Raw genomic sequence first — 19,191 nt, 5'->3', positions numbered from 1 at the left:
TTTAAACAGAGCGGGAGCGGAGATCCAGAGTGGCAGAGTACTTTAAACAGAGCGGGAGCGGAGATCCAGAGTGGCAGAGTACGTTAAACAGTGCAGACCTAATTGGAGACACCAGCGGCGGTGGCGGGACCTTCCACTATTTCCAAAAAAATAAGGTGTGATGTCGCAGGGCAGCAGTCTGAGTGAGCGGCCCTGTGGGAGGAATGGAGTTAGAGAACGGGGATAAAGGCAGCGCGGAGCAGAGACCTGGGAGTCTGAATGAGCGGACTACCTGCGAGTGAGACAGTCGGCAAGTGACACAACGAAGGAGTGACGTCAAAATTCAAAGGTGTCGCTGGCACAAGGGAGCCAAGAGGTGAGTATCGGGTGAGTATTTGTGGTAAGTTTATTTTTGTTCTGTTTTGAGTATATTTCTGCTAAGTAGTTCATAGCCTAGCTAATAGAGGGAAGTGCTGATTGGTGGGTCGCTGTTGAGTGTTTCTTGTAAAGTTTTAAGTTTATTTCTGCTAAATTACTTCCATAGTCTGGTAAATAGAGGCATGGCTCAATCTGCACATCCTGTGCCACGTGGGAAATCCTGGACGATTCTTGCAGCCTGGACGACCACGTGTGCAGGAAGTGTCGCCAACTGCAGCAACTCGAGCTCCGGATTTTGGAGCTTGAGCGGCAGCTGGAGTCACTACAGTGCATCCGCGAGGCTGAGAAATACTTGGAAAGCACGTTTCTAGAAGTGGTCACCCTGCAGCCTCAGAATATGCAGGCAGAGAGGGAATGGATGACCACCAGACAGAGGAGGACCACCAGGCAGGTAGGGCAGGAATCCCCAGAGTGCATCTCACTCGCTAACTGGTTCACAGTTCTGGAAACTGGTGGGGGTGATGGCTCCTCTGGGGAGAGCAGCCAGAGCCAAGGCCACAGCACTGCGGGTGGCTCAGCTGCACAGGTGGGGGAGGAAGGAGAGTGGAAGAGCAATAGTGATAGGGGATTCATTGGTTAGGGGAACAGATAGGCATTTCTGTGGATGCAGACGTGACTCCAGGATGGTATGTTGCCTCCCTGGTGCAAGGGTCAAGGATGTCACTGAGCGGCTGGAAGACTCTCTGAGGGGGGAGGGTGAACAGCCAGAGTTCGTTGTCCATATCGGTATCAACAACATAGGCAGAAAGAGGGATGAGGAAGCTAGGAAAGAGATTAAAAAGCAGGACCGCAAAGGCAGTAATCTCTGGGTTACTCCCGGTGCCACATGCTAGTGAGTACAGAAATAGGAGGATAGAACAGATGAATGCATGGCTGGCGAAATGGTGCAGGAGGGAGGGCTTTAGATTCCTGAGGCATTGGGACCGTTTCTGGGGAAGGTGGGACCTGTACAAGCCGGATGGGTTACACCTCAACAAAGGCGAGACCAATATTCTAACGGGGAGGTTTGCTAGTGCTGTTGGGGAGGGTTTAAACTAGCTTGGCAAGGGGATGGGCACCAGCATATAGGAGCAGAAAAGAGGAATAAGGTGCATAAAAGAGTGAGTGTGCTGGAAAGTACTAGAGAAGAAAGTAGTACCAGAGGCAGAAGTAGTACCATATTAGATAGGAGCAGACCAAGAAAGACTACGAAAAATTCAAAAAGGGGTTTACATTCACTGGCCTGTAATTCCCTGGTTTATCCCTACTACCCTTCTTGAATAATGGTACTACGTTAGCTGTCCTCCAGTCCAATTTGTGTCAGAGCCCCTGCAATCTCCTCCCTTGCCTCACACAGCAGCCTGGGATACAACTCGTCTGGGCCTGGGGATGTATCCACTTTTAAGCCCGTTATAACCGCTAGTACCTCCTCCCTCTCAATACAAATTTGTTCAAGTATATCACAAGCCCCCTGCCTGATTTCTATGCCTATATCGTCCTTCTCCATAGTGAACACAGATGCAAAATATTCATTTAAAACCTCACCCACATCTTCCGGCTCTATAGACAGATTGCCACTTTGGTCCCGAATGGGCCCTACTCTTTCCCTGGTTATCCTCTTGCCCTTAATATACTTATAAAACACCTTTGGATTTTCCTTTATTTTGCCTACCAGTGTTTTTTCATGCCCCCTCTTCGCTCTCCTAATTGCTTTTTTAAGTACCCCCCTGCACTTTCTATACTCCTCTAGGGCTTCCACTGTTTTTAGTCCTTTGTATCAGCCAAAAGCCTCCCTTTTTTTCCTAATCCATTCTTGTACATCCCTTGACATCCAGGGTTCCCTGGGCTTGTTGGTCCCACCCTTGGCCTTTACGGGAACATGTTGGCATTGTACTCTCTCTATTTCCTTTCTGAAAGACTCCCACTGCTCTGATGTGGATTTTCCTACAAGTAGCTTATCCCAATCCACTTTGGCCAGATCCTGCCTTATCATATTAAAATCGGCCTTCCCCCAATTTAGAACCTTTATTTCCAGTCCATCTTTGTCCTTTTCCATGACTACCTTAAATTTCACTGAAGTCACTGTCACCAAAATGCTCTCCTACTGACACTTCTACCACTTGCCCGGCTACATTCCCTAGAATTAGGTCCAGTACCGCCCCCTCTCTTGTAGGACTTTCTACATGCTGGCTCAAAAAGCTCTCCTGGATGCACTTTAAGAATTCCGCACCCTCTAAGCCTTTCACACTCTGACTATCCCAGTTAATATTGAGGAAGTTGAAATCCACTACTATTATTACCCTATATCTGAGATTTGCCTACATATCTGTTCCTCTATCTCCCCCTGAATGTTTGGGGGCCTATAGTACACTCCCAGCAAAGTGCTTGCCCCCTTTTTGCTTTTAAGTTCTACCCATATGGCCTCATTAGAGGAGCCTGCTAAGATATCATCCCTCCTTACAGCAGTAATTGGCTCCTTGATTATTATGGGGCCCCCTCTCCTCATTTACACCCCCCTCTGTCTCGCCTGAAGATTCTATACTCTGGAATATTGAGCTGCCAGTGCTGCCCCTCCCTCAACCATGTCTCTGTGATAGCAACAATATCATACTCCCATGTGTTCATCAACACCTTCAATTCATCTGCCTTACTTGCAAGACTCCTTGCATTAAAATAATTGCCATCCAGCCTTGCCATACTCCCTTGTGCCATTACATATTTGCTCTGCCTTCCAGGCTGACTTGTTTTTCCTCTATATTTGGCTGTGCATCACCCCCTACTATAGCTCCACTCTGTATCCCATCCCCCTGCCAAGTTAGTTTAAACCACCCCCAACAGTACTAGCAAACCTTCCCGCAAGGATGTTGGTCCCGTTCCGGTTCAGGTGCAAACCGTCCAACTTGTACAGGTCCCACCTTCCCCAGAAGCAGACCCAGTGATCCAGGAAACTAAAGCCCTCCCTCCTGCACCAACTCTTTAGCCACGCATTCATCTGCTCTATACTCCTATTCCTATGCTCACTAGCACGTGCCACCGGGAGTAATCCAGAGATTACAACCTTTGAGGTCCTGCTTTTTAATCTGCTACCTAGCTCCCTAAATTCTTGTTGCAGGAACTCATCCCTCTTTCTACCCATGTCATTGGTACCAATGTGAACCACGACCTCTAACTGTTCGCCCTCCCCATTCAGAATGCCCTGCAGCCCTTCAGTGACATCCTTGATCCTGGCACCAGGGAGGCAACATACCATCCTGGAGTCATGTCTGCGGCCACAGAAACATCTATCTGTTCCCCTTACGATAGAATTCCCTATCTCTATTGCTCTCCCACTTTTTATCCTCCCCTCCTGTGCAGCTGACTGCACATCAGTGGTAGGGAAATTATTGGAAAAAATTCTGAGGGACAAAATTAGTCTCCACTTCGAGAGGCAAGGATTAATCAAGGATAGTCAGCATGGCTTTCTCAGGGGGAGATGAAGTCTAACCAATTTCATTGAATTTTTCGAGGGGGTGACTAGGTGTGTGGATGAGGGTAGTGCAGTTGGTGTAGTCCACATGGACTTCAGTAAGGCTTTTGACAAAGTCCCGCATGGGAGACTGGTCAAGAAGGTAAGAGCCCATGGGATCCAGGGCAATTTGGCACATTGGATCCAAAATTGGCTTAGTGGCATGAGGCAGAGGGTGATGGTGATGGTCGAAGGTTGTTTTTGTGACTGGAAGCCTGTGTCCAGTGGTGTACTGCAAGGATCGGTGCTGGGTCCCTTGCTGTTTGCAGTGTACATTAATGATTTAGATATGAATGTAGGAGGTATGATTAGTAAGTTCGCAGATGACACAAAAATTGGTGGAGTGGTAAATAGCGAGGTAAGAAGCCTCAGGCTACAGGACGATATAGATGGGTTGGTTAGATGGGCAAAACAGTGGCAAATGGAATTTAACCCTGAAAAGTGTAAGGTGATGCATTTTGGAAGGACTAACAAGGCAAGGGAATACACAATGGGATAATGCTAGGGTAAAGGGAAAGGAGGGGGAGGAATTTCTGAAATGTGTTCAGGAGACTTTCCTTGTTCTCGGCCAACTACGAAGGAGGCATTGCTGGATCTGGTGCTGGGGAATGAGGTGGAAGTGCAAAAGGTAGAAGCAATGGAAGGGGTGAAAATTGATAGACAGGATGTACTAGAAAGGCTGGGTATGCTTAGAGTGGATAAGTCACCTGGTCCAGATGGCTTGCATCCCAGGTTGCTAAGGGAATTGGGGGAGGAGATAGCGGAAGGGCTTGCCATAATTTTCCAATCTTCCCTAGATGCGGGGGAGGTGCCTGAGGATTGGAAAGTGGCAAATGTGACAGCATTGTTCAAGAAAGGGTGGAAGGACAATCCTAGTAACTACAGGCCGGTCAGTTTAACATCAGTCGTGGGTAAAGTTTTAGAAACAATAATCAAGGAAAAAATTAAAGGGCACTTGGAGAGGTTTAAGCTAATTAAGGAGAGCCAACAGAGATTTATGAAAGGCAGATCGTGTTTGACTAATCTAATTGAATTTTTTTGATGAAGTAACAAGGAGGATTGATGAAGGGAAAGCAATGGATGTTGGCTACATGGATTTTAGGAAGGGGTTTGACAAAGTACCACATAGAAGGCTGGTTAACAAAATTGAGGCTCATGGAATAGGTGGGTCAGTGGCAGCTTGGATAAGGAATTGGCTTAAGAACAGAAAACAATGAGTTGTGGTAAATGGCTGTTTTTCAGACTGGAGGATGGTAGACACTGGTGTTCCCCAAGGGTCAGTGCTGGGACCACTGCTTTTTTTCATACAAATAAATTACCTGGATATTGGACTACAGAGTAGAATTTCTAAATTTGCTGATGACACCAAACTTGGGGGTATGGCAAACAGTGAGGATGACACCAATCGACTGCAACAGGACATAGAAAGGCTAGCAGAATGGGCAGACAAGTAGCAGATGGAATTTAATACAGAGAAGTGTGAGGTGATGCATTTTGGCAGAAGGAACAGGGAGAGGCAATATACACTTAATGGCATAGTTTTAAAGAGTGTGCAGGGACAGAGGGACCTGGGAGTTAATGTGAATAGGTCCCTGAAGGTGGCGGGACATATTGAGAGAGGATTAACAAAGCATATGGGAGCTCGGGCTTCATAAATAGAGGTATTGAGTACAAAAATAGAGAAGTTATGCTGAACCTTTATAAAGCGCTGGTTAGGCCACAACTGGAGTATTGCGTCCAGCTCTGGTCACCACACTTTAGGAAGGATGTGAAGGCACTTGAGAGGATGCAGAGGGGATTTACCAGATTTACCAGAATGGTAAATGGGGAAATCTTAGCTACGAGGGCAGGTTGGAGAAGCTGGATTTGGTTTCATTAGTGCAAAGGAGGTTGAGGGGTGATTTGATAGAGGTGTACAAGATTATGACGGGTTTGGATAGGCTAGACAGGGAAAGGCTGTTCCCACTAGTTGATGGTACAAGAACTAGGGGACACAGATTTAAGGTTTTGGGCAAGAGATACAGGAGGGAAGTGAGGAAAAACCTTTTTACGCAGCGAGTGGTGAGGACCTGGAACTCACTGCTGACAGAAGTGGTGGAAGTGGAGATACTCAACGTTTTCATGGGGAGACTGGATAGGCACTTGAGGGAAATAAACTTGCAGGGCTACGGGGATAGAGCGGGGGAATGGCACTGACTGGATTGATTTACAGAGAGCCGGCATGGACTTGATGGGCCGAATGGCCTCCTTCTGTGCCATTATGATTCTACGCGATGCCCCCAACACAGGGTATATAGGCAGAGGATCAGCTTCCTGGACATGACTGAACACCAGTGCCTCAGGAGGCTCAGCGTATCTCACCAGGTGGTCGCAGACATTTGCAGCTTCCTGGAAGAAGACCTCCTGCCAAGAGGAACTGGTGGGCACGCTTTGCCAGTGGCTGTCAAAGTTCCCACTGCCCTCAATTTCTTTGCCTCTGGCTACTTCCAGGGATCTGCAGGAGATATCTGCGGGATCTCGCAATCTGCTGCCCACAAATGCATCATTCAGGTGACCAATGCCATGTTTGTCAGGGCCGGCAATTATGTGCACTTTGCAACAGATGAGAATGAGCAGACGCTCGGCTTTGCGGCTCTGGCTGGCTTCCCATAGGTCCAGGGAATCATCGATTGTACACGTGGCAATCAAAGTGCCCCCAGATCAGTCTGGAGTCTTCATCAACCGCAAGGGCTTCCACTCCATCAATGTTCAGCTCGTATGCAACCACAAAAAGATCATCATGCAGGTTTTGCAAGATTCCCAGGCAGCTGCTATGATGCTTTCATCCTGCGCCAGTCTACCCTCCCAGAGTTCTTCGGACATTGAAGCAGAGTTATCGTCTGGCTCGTTGGAGACAAGGGCTATCCCCTGAAGTCATGGCTGATGACACCCGTTAGGAGGCCAAACAATGAAGCCCAGGAGAGGTACAATCAAAGCTATATGACCACAAGAACTGCCATCGAGCAAGCAATCAGAATGCTGAAGTTGCGCTTTAGGTCCCTGGGCCGATAGGAATTGGTGCACCTGCAAGGTATGTATGAGGAGTGATGTGGTGGAGTTGGCATGGGAAGAGACTCTCCCTGTGGGCCCTTACAGAATGCAGCATCAGCTCTAGGGAGGCATCACTTAAGCGAGGTGCAGCCTTGCCCTGTTGGGACTCCATTAATGCAGTTTCTGCCTCTGTTCCCCCACCTGGACAATCCTTCAATATTCATCTTCGCCGTGTCCCTTTAAATAGTTGAGCTGGAATAGAATCATGCATGACATCATCACGCCCGCTCGTGTTAATTGGTCGAGAAACCTGGAAGTCAGATGCAAATGCAGTGGCTTCGTAAAAAGCCACTGACAAACTTACAGGTTCCCCATGCACTCCAGGTCTCACCCGCTGCCAGAGCATCAGACAGTGAAAATTCCAGCCACCCAGCCTCTAACACATCATACCTTGTTTGCTGTGTTGTCTTCACTGCTAGATAAGCAACACAGAACATATTGGAGTAGAAATTGAACCCATTGTGTCCATTTTTGCAGGCGTAAAACGGGGACAACAAGGGCCAATTTCAGGGAGCAACATCCCACGTCCCACCAGGGCCCGAGGTACAGGCGCCGCCATATTGACACCAATGATACCCGCCTGAAATGGGTGTTAGGCCCCTTACATGTAAATGATGGGCCTAACGCCTGTTTCAGGATCGCTGCACTAAATTGGTGAGCGACGAGCAAAGCAGGCTCCCTTCTTCAATGGTCATTACCGCCTAAGCAGTAACCGTCACCTAAAAGAAAGATTTTTAAAAAAACTTTGCCAGGAGGAACAGGAATCAAAGGTTGCAAAGAAGACGAGAAGTATGAGAACAAATAATGTAACACGGCCACAGTCACAGTGGATGTCATTTGTAACTGGGGCCGTTTCAATGCGCTGGAAGAAGCTGTTTGGAAAGATTAAAACATGGAGTTGTGGGAGGAAGGATGGGCATGGATTTGCGAGGAAACGACATGTTCGAGAACTTTGGAGAGGAATGGGAGGTCAGAGATGGAGCAGTGATTTGCAAGGATAGAGGGGTTGTGGGTCATATTTTTAAGGAGTGGGAGTGATGACAGCTATTTTGTTAGGAAGGAGATCAGTGCCCGAGGAGAGGGAACCATTTGTGATGTCAGCTAGCATGGGATCCAGGAAGGGAAGTTGGGTGGTCAGCAGTTCAGTGGGGTCAGTGGAGCAGGAGGTGGGTCTCATGGACAAGATGAGCTTGGAGAGGGCATGAGGGGAAACAAGAGAGAAACTAGAGAAAGACGCAGGTTCAGGGCAGGGGAAATGGATGAAGCAGCAGAGGTCTCAATCTTCATGACCAGAAAAGTCCATGAGCTAGTTCCTCACAATTGTTGTTGGAGGTGAGGACGGAGAGGGCAGGAGTGAAGAATGTAAGGAGACAGCTGGTTTTGAAGAAAAGAAGTCCAAAGTCACCTTTGCTCTCCAGGATGATCCTGAAGTAATGGACGGTTTTGGCAGAGGAGAGTGAGGCTTCATAGCATTTGATGTGGTACATTCACTCAACAAGAATATTTTTCTACTACCATGTCTAATGCTGCCTTGCTGATTACAATTACTCCTCATTGTTCTAATAAGTTGCCATAAACAGTGAAATTTGAAGGACCATAGGTTCATAAATTCTAGGTTTCTAATGCATATTGAGGGAATTTAGTAAAAGTACCTCATGCTTCTATAACTACAAGGCATCAGAAGAATAGTCCTAGAGAAGACTCTCTGACTCAAGTTCTTTTTAAATCATTTACAGCCCATTGGGGGAAAAATTCAGTTGTTTGCGCCTCCCATTAGCACCTTAAGAGGGCGCCAATTGGGGCGCAAAGCAACTAGAGGCCGGGCGCGGCGATGTTTGCGCCGCTCACAAAATTAACTAGACATTTTGCGGCGGCGCTAAACACTACCGCCACAATCTCCTGCGCCGGCAGATTGTGACATCAGTCGAGTGCGCAATGCCCTGTTAGCGCCCCGGACCGGATATTGAGTGGCGCCCCCTGCCTTACCGCCTGCCGCTAACAACGGCAGGTTGAGGGGAGCGTTTTCTGGTCAGAAAGGGACTGAGGGAGCGCTATTTAAAGGCGACCACTTCCTGCCTTTCTTTTTCGGTGACATTTTTGCACCATGAATTCTGAGAGAGAGAGAGAGAGACTTCTGGAGAGATTCAATGCCGTGTGAAGGAGTTTTGAGTACTGAGCAGCACTTTGCAGGTTCATTTTGATTTGCCCTTCCTTGCTTCGCCAGCGCTCTGATGTAATGCCTCGCTCCTCAGCCTTTGTGCCTTAAGACAGGTGTGAAGCGCCTGATTTAGCGCTTCAATCACCTCCAGGGGCGATAAAAGCCAAGTTTGCTGTCGGAGGCGATAATTAGCGCCAGGTGCTAAACTTTGCGCATGGCCGATAATGGCGCCCCAAATGGGGCGATACTGAAATTTTCCTGCATTCAATTTAAAATGAGGTCTTCATTTCCATTACCAACCCAGTATATTAGATTTAAAATTGCAATCTATTTTCAATTCACTAACATGGAGCCAGTGGTTGCTATGCTACATAATACACAACCTTTTCTAAATATTTGGAATGTTGATTCTCTATGACATGAGTCTTGGGTAGGCAATGCTCCTGCACTATCCCCACACCCCTTGATTCCCTTAATATTCAAGACTGATAATTGTACATGACTTTTGATTTTAACTCAGTACATCTACATATAGCTCTAAAGCAAATGGTTGGTCATTCATCAACAATAAAGAGAGAACGATTCGTGCAAAATAAAGTGCTCAACAAGAAGAAATCACAATAGAAAATGAAGGTATCCTTGAGATAGCAGCTGGTTCTGACACCATGATGGGGCTGGATTTTGTTTCATGTGTTGTTGCAGATTACAGCACCAGAATACGGGCTAGAGCACAGAGTATCAAGTAAAGCATTCCATGAGGGAAACAGTGCAGCATCTCTCTGTAGACCAAAATAAAACAACTTACATGGGCGGTGATTTCCTCACCAATATATACAGCAGTGTGCTGGAAGCTGACACAGGCAGAAGAAAAGAAGAGGTCTGTTTGGGGCAGAATTTCCGCTCGGTTGCACTGGTATTTCCAGCACAATTCGCCCAAAAGCGGCCAAACCAGCGCAAAAGATCAAGGAATTTCAAGCGCAAGTTACGTCCAGTGCAAATCAAGTTCCATGATCTTTTGAGCTGGTTTAAAAAACATCGCACTGGAAGCCGGCCCCGTCTACACAACTGGCCATGCCCCGAGATCGAATTAATCACCATGGTGCGTTTCAGCTAATTGTGCCTGTTTGCGGGCCTTCGAGGAGGCTCTTAAAATTAAGCCATTTTGTTTTAGGCGCAAGGGCACTAATAGAGACCTTTTGAAAGCTTTTAAATACTACATTTTTAAAAAATTTACTAGGAAACTGACTATTGTATACCAATGAAACAAGTAAATGGACCTGTATAGATTTTTAAAGTCATTATCAGTTATTTAAAATCGGGTTATGGGTGGTGGATTAGACACTATTATTAATAATGCTTATATTTTGTGATAAACCCATTTTCAGATGTATTAAAAAACTGCACCACAAGTTACCACTCTTAAATATATCAAGCAATGCAACAAGAAAAATAATTACATTCTAAAATGCTGCCCAATTGTGCTGGTGCATGAAAGATTTTACATTTGTGATTATGCAAATAAGCTTGAGTGGAAACTTGAACCATAAAATCAATTTGGAAAACTAGCGCAATTTTGAGCGCAATTTGCGCCCAGATTGCCGATTGCACCCAAAGCGGAAATACACTCCCATCTTTGGCCATCTATGTCAATGCTAGATATTTTGGATTAAGCAGCAAGACAGAATTACCAAGACAGAAATCAGATACAGTCAGAACTGGGTACAACCCAGACTGTTTCCACAATCAAAAAAGAGATTAGATTGGTTTGGCCCTATGGTTGGAACTGTGCATACTATAAGTTCATCGAAGGCTAGAAAACCAAACCTTGCTAGGCTATACTAGAAATACAGGAAACTTTTTTTTATCCGGCACCGAAGGGACCGACGTGGTGCCGGTTCATCAAAAATTCCGGATAACCGAACACTATAGTAAAAGATACGGAGCTGAGAGCTCCGTATAAAGCAACAAACCCTGTTGCTAGATTCAGAACAATGGCCACAAGTTCCAAGCGTCTCTGTAGTTTAGCAACAGCTGCAGCCACACCCTTGCACAGCAACAGATCGAAGAAGGCAAGTAATAAAACTTACCTGAACCTACTCCTGAAATTTGCCGGTTAACCGAGATTTCCGGTTATTTAGGTGCCGGTAAATCGAAAGTTTCCTGTAGCTATATGGCTTGCTGTGTGGAATTTAAGCATTTGGAAGAGCACCAAGGGGAAGAGAGCACTTCTCATAGATCAGAAGGAATAGATTACACCATGTGTGCAGAAGAAATTTAAGGAAAAGGTGATGAAACCAAGCCAACGTCAAATTTGAGATATCCATCTTTGTTATTATTGTGTCAGGCTGCATCTTGGGGTTATGTCTCCTGATGAGCTAAACAGGGAAAGCTCTTACCTTTCAGAATGAACTGGTCCTTTTTATAATCTGAGGACTGTAGGACTCGATAGTTCTTCTCCTGGAATCCAGGTGTGCAGTCCAAATTAACCGCATATGCTTGTAGCAGCACCTAGGAATAGAGAGATTTGGGAAAAAATGACTGCTACAATCATCTGTATTGTTCACAAAATTAACCATATATTTCAGGCAATGTTTCAGTTCAACCAAGTTGATTCCAAGTTATCAAAAATCCTTCAGCTTTGAATTTCACTGATCATGTTCAATAGCCTCTTTGATCTAAACTCATAAAGTGTAATAACTTTTTTTTTAAACTGTGTTTATTAATCTAAACATGGTTTAAAATAATTCTATCATACATAAAGATATCATTTTCCAGAGGTCACAGATCCCATGAACTGATCACTTATCCACGCCTTTCCTTTCCCTCACAATATTAATAAAAAGTGATAACAGTGGCAAACATTTCAATAACTATATTACTCAGATTTCTAACTTGGAGATCCCATATTAAACCCTGGTCTAAACATTACACTCAGGCAAGTTTGCCAGTCTCAGTCAGATCATCTGGACTCAGGAGCAGAGGGAAGCAAAGGATGGTATTGATGGTACCCATGGAACTCTTGTGGGTTGAGTGCCACCCTTTTTCACCATCTGTTTGACAAAGGAGGCATCCTTAAAACAAGAAGGGGGAAAAGAACTGGGGCAATGTCATAAAAATAAGTCTGGTGTATGTAAATAGATAAGTCGCTGCTGAGTTGCACAGCAATGAAAGGCATCATTATTTACGATGAGCAAAGCCATTTTCTTGCAAAATTGCTTTAGATTACTTACAAGAAAATTGAAAAGGACACCAGAACAAGCTGAGATTTGTGAAGTAAGTCATGCAGCCTTAACTTCAGTATGGTAACACAACAAATACATTGTAAGTAATAGCAACGGCAATGCTGTTTGGTTGTGAATAGACTATGAACTCAGATAATCTATGTCATGGCTGGAGTATGATTTCAGTTCTACAAATCCTATCAAAGTGACATCCTTAACCACAGGCATCTTAAGCTTATATCACACACACACACACACACACACACACATATATATATATATATATATATATACACACATACATATATATAAAAAAAATACAGAGAGAACAGAAAGAGAGCGTTATGATTAGTATGTAATAAAAAAACACAAATGTTGAAAATCTTAACTAATAATAGAAAAGTGTGAGCAGGATCTGTAGGAGAAAGGTAGGTTAACATCTCAATTGCAACTTTTCATCCAAATATGAAATATAGATACACAATAGGAACTTCTGAATTACAGAAACCAAGCCCTCAAGTGGCTGCTGCACATAAGTGGGTTGTTTATCCAGAAGCCACTGTGCCACAGACATACTCAGCCTGCACAGTACAGATGATTTAAAAAATGCACCCATTTTACTAAAGAATTTCAATTATGGGGGCTTCTCCAATGACTTAATGAGCTTTAGCTGAAGGGATAATTACAGTCCTAGCCCTTTTGGGCCATCCCAGATCAGGCGTATTCCCCAGGCGTTCACTCTCAACTTAAGTTAAAGATAGCCGAATTCCATAAGACGCTTAAATGGGTCTAAAGGTTCAGGCTATCGCTCCCTAAAGGAAAGGAACACCTAAAGATGTTACCGTCCTCCGGATAGTACTTTTAATAAGTTGAACTAAACTGTAACCTTCCGGATATTATGAGGGTCCGGAATATCCCCCAGATTTCTGCAACTCCTTACATAAGAGTGTACAGAATTTGTGGGTTCGCGAGTCTATACAGATTCACTCTTTGAGACAATTCTAAAAATATATAGTTTTATTTAAGAGCCGGCATTCAGTTAACATCTGCTGAATCAGTCGCAACATTAACAATTCAAAATACAATTAGCTTACATTTATTTCTCAGAGATCCTTATTCTCAAATCTTTACTTCGTTATATTTCTTATTTCTTATTTATTTCTAAATCCAGAACATTTCTTATTTCTAAATCCAGAACCTCCACCAAAAACCAATCACTTTGATATACCCAAGACTCATAGTTAAAACCTTACAGAGATGCCTCTGGAACATTGAGAAACACCCTGCCCATTCAGCGTGTGCTGACGTTCTGTTAAAAAGGTCTTATTTTTATATCCTTTTGGCATTGGTTTCTTCTTTGATGTTCTCTGCTGATGTCAGCTAATTGTCTTTATTGATCCCTCTGTTTGAATGCTTTCTATGTTACTATCAATTCAACTATTGCATGCATAATTATTTCTCTACTTTTAGGTGTTCCAAAAACTATCATAAAAACAATGACAGCTATGGTTTTTGTTTGATGTCATTCTTACCGAAGATTCTTCATCAATTTCTTAATATTGGCTTAACTGCTTTTTGCAGACATTTTGACTCCGTTCTGCTTCAAGTTTAATACAAACACAATGCAATTGCTTGGTGTCATCTATTGAAGTTATATCTTCAAAGTTTTGTTGGTATGGTTTTTACTATATGTAAATCAAAACCACTTTAACTGTGTGTTTACTTGTTTTCTAGCTATCTCAATTGGTTGCATATTTAATCGTGTTTCCTGTCATCCAAGTTTAACATAAAACTATTTGACCAGCAGGTTTCTTTACTTGATGTTGTTGCGTATGTAACCTGTTCCACCTTAAGAGAGCTTAAGCCTGTTCCACCTTAAGAAATGTACTACTTTCTCAGGCTGCTGTAGACGTAATACCGGGGGTGAACACACCGGTATATAAGCACTGTGCAGTAATCTTGTATTCAGTATAGTCCCTACCTCCAACCAGTAAAGACCTGTTTTTATTGTTACTCATTAGTCTGTGTCTTAATTAACTAAATAATTCACAGACTTAACACTGGCGACGAGTCAGGTTCTTACCCTGCGGCAGTTATTCCACGGCGGTTGAAGAGAGGTTTCAAACCACACCACCCCACTGGAAGCGACAGGCATTAGGACCCTCAAGCCTCCATCAGCTTGTGAACCGGAGTAGAAGACAGGGCTGGGGAAGACAGGTACAGGGCGATAGCGATCGGCAGATAAGGGCCGGGCCGCTTTGAAGTGAGGGGCGCAGCCGGGCCATCGATCGCAACCACCGATAAGGGCCGCACTCGGGCTGAAAGGGCAGCGGCTGCAGAAATTGAAGGCGCAAGAGCCGCGGTGCACAGCGCGGGCCATCGATCGCGATCGGGAGATAAGGGCTTTGGAGTGCGAGGCGCAGCCGGGCCATCGATCGCAAGCACTGATAAGGGCCGGGCCGCTTTCAAGTGCGAGGCACAGCCGGGCCATCGATCGCATCCGCTGATAAGGGCCGCACTCGGGCGATCGCGGCGAAGATAAGGGCCGCACTCGGGGCTGAAGGGAGACGGCATCGGGGGACGGCTGAAGACCGCCAAGCGCGGGAAAACCGCCATTTTGTGGGCGGAGGACGACGGCAAGAGCGGGAAGCCGCCATCTTTGATAACAAGTAAAGAAAAGAAAATCTGAGAAATTGCAAATCTACAATGCCTAAACACGGGAATATTAGCACCTTTGATAGTGACCTCGAAGATTGGGCCATATATGTTGAAAGAGTAAAAAATTATTGTAAGGCCAATAAAATTCGTGACCAAGACAAAGCTCTAACATTATTAAATTTAATGGGTGCGAAGACATACGGGCAATTGAAACACCTGTTATCACCAGATGAACCGGCGGATAAGACGTTCAATGAGATTGTTACTGTCCTGAAAGATCATCTAAACCCCACGCCGCTGATGCTAGCGGAATGATTTAAATTTTACGACAGAAGGCAGCTACAGCATGAAAGCAATGCTGAATATTTGCTGGAATTGCGTAAATTAGCGAAATATTGCCAGTTTGGAACGGGACTGACAGATGCACTACAAGACAAATTTGTGTGTGGTTTATTTAAACAGGATACACAAAAGCGACTGCTCGAGGAGAATGAGCTGACGCTTGAGAAGGCGGTCACTATGGCAGCAGCACACGAAGCCGCAGCGAGAGGCACGGCAGTAATGCAGCTACGGTCACCGGAGCTCAGTGCACACAAATTGGGTGTGAGTTCTGGCAAATGTTATCATTGTGGAAAGACAACGCATGATCAGAACCAGTGTTGGTTTAAAAACCAAGAATGTAGAACTTGTGGTAGGCTTGGACACATAGCTAGAGTATGCAGGTCAGGGAAGAAGACCAGCAACAAGAAGTCACCGCAAGGAAAATACGCAAAGGTACACAAGGTGACCGAACAGGAGTCCGATTCAGACGCAAGCTGTAATGAACTGGCTAGCTTAAGAGTACTCAACGCTGGTAAGGGTGCAGACCTCCAGACAATTTGGGTCACTCTTCAGATAGAAGGAGTCCAAGTAAAACTGGAATTGGACACTGGATCGGCATTGACGGTCATAAATAAGAAAGATTACGGAAAGTTATTCCAACATATTCCCCTACAGGATACGGGGATTATATTGAAAACATACACGGGGCAAAGAGTGTACCCCATCAGGAAAATAGAGGTTGCAGTGGTCCACAAGGGTGAAGACAGTCAAATAATGGACTTATATGTGATATCTGAAGGAGGTCCTCCACTACTAGGACGGGAGTGGATTAGGAAAATGAATATGGACTGGCATTTCCTACAAACAATAACGAGTGAGAACTCGGTGAAGATAGTCGGCCCAGACTCTGGAACGGATGATGGTAAGCCCAACTCAGGTGCAAAAGACAAAGTTTCAGCACAGAATTCCACTGAGCAACAACAACATAGTTTAACTGTGGATTCTGAGTCTGGCAAGTCTACTGATGTGCCCATTTCTGAGGGACACCGGGCTCGAACTCAACTCCATTTCAAACTACAACAGCAATTAGAACAAATGCTTCGCCGTTGTGAGCAAGAGTTGAATGCAGCGAAAGAGTTCTTTGATATAGAGTTGGAGAATCTGGAAAGACAACAGAAGCAGCTGATGGAGAAAATGGAGCAGGAGCACACAAAACGTCTGATGTCAGAGGAGTTAACGGTCAGCCAACTCCTGCATATGCTGAAGGACAGGACTCTGAAATGGGAAAAACTTGAACACGAACTTCAATATTCAAACGAAAGGGGTTCGGAGCTCTCAAAGGTTATTGGAAGAGCTGAGGTGGCAACACAGACTGAGATGACTGCAACAGAGCAGCCCTTGGATGCCAAAAGTACGCTGACTCACGTCAACGTAGAACAACAGACCGCTGAAACAGCTGCTCCGGTAGAGGGATTGAATAGTCCGATCAATCAATCTCCAAAAGAAGTTGAAGTAGTAAAATCTCAAATGAGGTCATTAGTAAACGACTTGCTGAAAGCCCAGAAAAAGCTGGATGAAGAGGTACGCATGAAGAAGTCTCTTCAGGAAAGATGTCTGGACTTGGAACAAAAGGTGGCTAACGCCCAGCTGGGTATGGAGGAAATAGAAGACCCTCTCGCTGGCCTAGATCAGGACGACACCGAATATTACCATGACCTATTGAGTGACACTGAATATTATAGTGACCTGGTCTGCCCAGCTTGTGATGAAAACTCCCAAAGTGCAGAAACCATGATGAATCACAAAAAGTCTAAGAAACACCGGGAGATGGTGGCGCTACTACTGAAAAAGGAGGAAGAGAAGGAGAAACTTTGCATGCAGCTGGCAGCTGACAGTGGAGCCCAGAGAGGATCCAAGAAGCAGAAAAGGAAAAGTCGAAACAGAAGATGACCCATCTGAACCATTATCACCTCTACCAGATCACACACGTGGTCCCTCCGAACGGAGCCAAATCAGTTCGGAAGTTCAAGCTGTTAAATCCATGAAAGGACTATTGAATGAGTAACGTGAACCGACTACACCACAGAGATTGAATCTGTGAACTGTTTTCCGCAGAGACTGAATCTGTGATCTGTTTTGACATGAAGTTATATATGTATATATGTTATTATGTTACGTTAAACATGAAGTTATATATGTATATCTGTTATTACGTTAGGTTAAATGGGGGGATGACTATAAAGCTAAGAAGGGAGGAGTGTTGTGTATGTAACCTGTTCCACCTTAAGAGAGCTTAAGCCTGTTCCACCTTAAGAGATGTACTACTTTCTCAGGCTGCTGTAGACGTAATACCGGGGGTGAACACACCGGTATATAAGCACTGTGCAGTAATCTTGTATTCAGTATAGTCCCTACCTCCAACCAGTAAAGACCTGTTTTTATTGTTACTCATTAGTCTGTGTCTTAATTAACTAAATAATTCACAGACTTAACAGATGTCATGTTTTCAAAGGCACATGCCTCTTTTAATGTTTGTATTTCTGTTTTACTTGTTAGTTTTTCACACTTTAAACTGTGTCTTTCATTGTGTTTGTTGCAAACCATAGACCTTTCAGAACCACCAATGGTTTGCTTCAATCTTTCATTGTTTTAGTATATTTAACTAATTCCCATTTCAAAGCTTGTTTAAAACTTTGTTATCAACTGATCTTTTCTCAGAAGCCTGTATTTCTGTTTACAGCCTTTCTGCTGAGACTTGTGTCTTTTAAACCCAGTATGTCTTTTATTAATAATATTAGAATTCTGTTCATGGTATCGTGTATTTCTCTGAATCATGGCTATTCCTTCACATAGCAAGTGAGCCGCTGAGATGTACAGAGTAGAAGAGTCCCAGATTCCACCCCAGGCTGTGCTGAGTTGGCTGATCATACCCAGGGATGGTGACAGATACAATGCAGTAGGCCTTTGCGCTCTTTAATTAGGGTAGGGAAAAGAAGTCATCCAAGGATTCATCATTCCTGATTGCCATCCAACAACCATCCATCGGAAGTGTGAATGTCTAATGAGAACAGGATCAGGCCCTGCTATGATGCCCTGTGTGGTGCAATAGTCTGCCAGCGCCCACCTCAAGGTTCACACATGAATAATGACCACTTTGCTGAAGTACAAGCGTGTAATCGGTGCCAGTTGGATTTTACCCAAAACAAGCAGCCAGTGGCTGGAGAGAAACAGAGGGGCGGAAATTGGTAAGAAAAAGGGTTTCAAATATTTTAATCAAGTGTTTGCCAATTTTAGCAGATTTATCAGCGCAAATTTAGAGATCGGAACAGAATGAAGTGCCAGGTGATATCACACCAGTTAAATTTAAATTCTCCACCAAAACAAGTTAAAGAGTTTATAATAAATGCTAATAAAGGACAAAGATGGTTTTAGGAAGAGGAACTTCTGCTAGGCAGGGGGAGGGGCCGGAGAGGGGGACAGAATTGAGTGGGAGAGTGGGGGCGAGGGGGTGGGGGAGGGTAGGGAGGGAGGGAGACAGGGGAGGGGAGGGAGGGAGAGGAGGGGAGGGGAGGGAGAGGAGGGGAGGGGAGGGGAGGGGAGGGATAGGACATGACAGGGAGAGGGAGAGGACATGACAGGGAGAGGGGGGACACACAGGGGCAGGGAGACCAAGCGCCTCAAAATTGCCCTCGCAACGCGGGGCTCCCCAGCTAGTGGAATTATAAACCACCAAATATCAACCACCAGAATACGTCTGGCACACATCCTTGCATAACGCAAGGCCTGTGACTAAAAATCCCAAAGCGTGTAATCTAAGAAAGAAGCTGATACAATACCTCTAA

General features: G+C 44.9%; 1 protein-coding gene across 3 annotated transcripts in view; it reads right to left on the bottom strand.

Annotated features, from left to right (window-relative positions):
* Window positions 1–19,191, bottom strand: part of cdh13 (cadherin 13, H-cadherin (heart)) — a 1,232,244-nt gene that overhangs the window by 1,038,698 nt on the left and 174,355 nt on the right. For all 3 annotated transcript variants that reach the window (XM_085991762.1, XM_085991760.1, XM_085991761.1), the window contains exon 2: window positions 11,546–11,657. In XM_085991762.1, the coding sequence (XP_085847888.1) occupies window positions 11,546–11,657 (112 nt within the window). The remainder of the gene's footprint in view (window positions 1–11,545; window positions 11,658–19,191) is intronic.

The sequence above is a fragment of the Somniosus microcephalus genome, chromosome 6 (genome assembly GCF_052327205.1).
Source record: "Somniosus microcephalus isolate GS21.2 chromosome 6, FLI_Smic_1.0, whole genome shotgun sequence".
Classification (NCBI taxonomy): Eukaryota; Metazoa; Chordata; class Chondrichthyes; order Squaliformes; family Somniosidae; genus Somniosus; species Somniosus microcephalus.
This window is presented reverse-complemented; position numbering and strand designations above follow the sequence as displayed.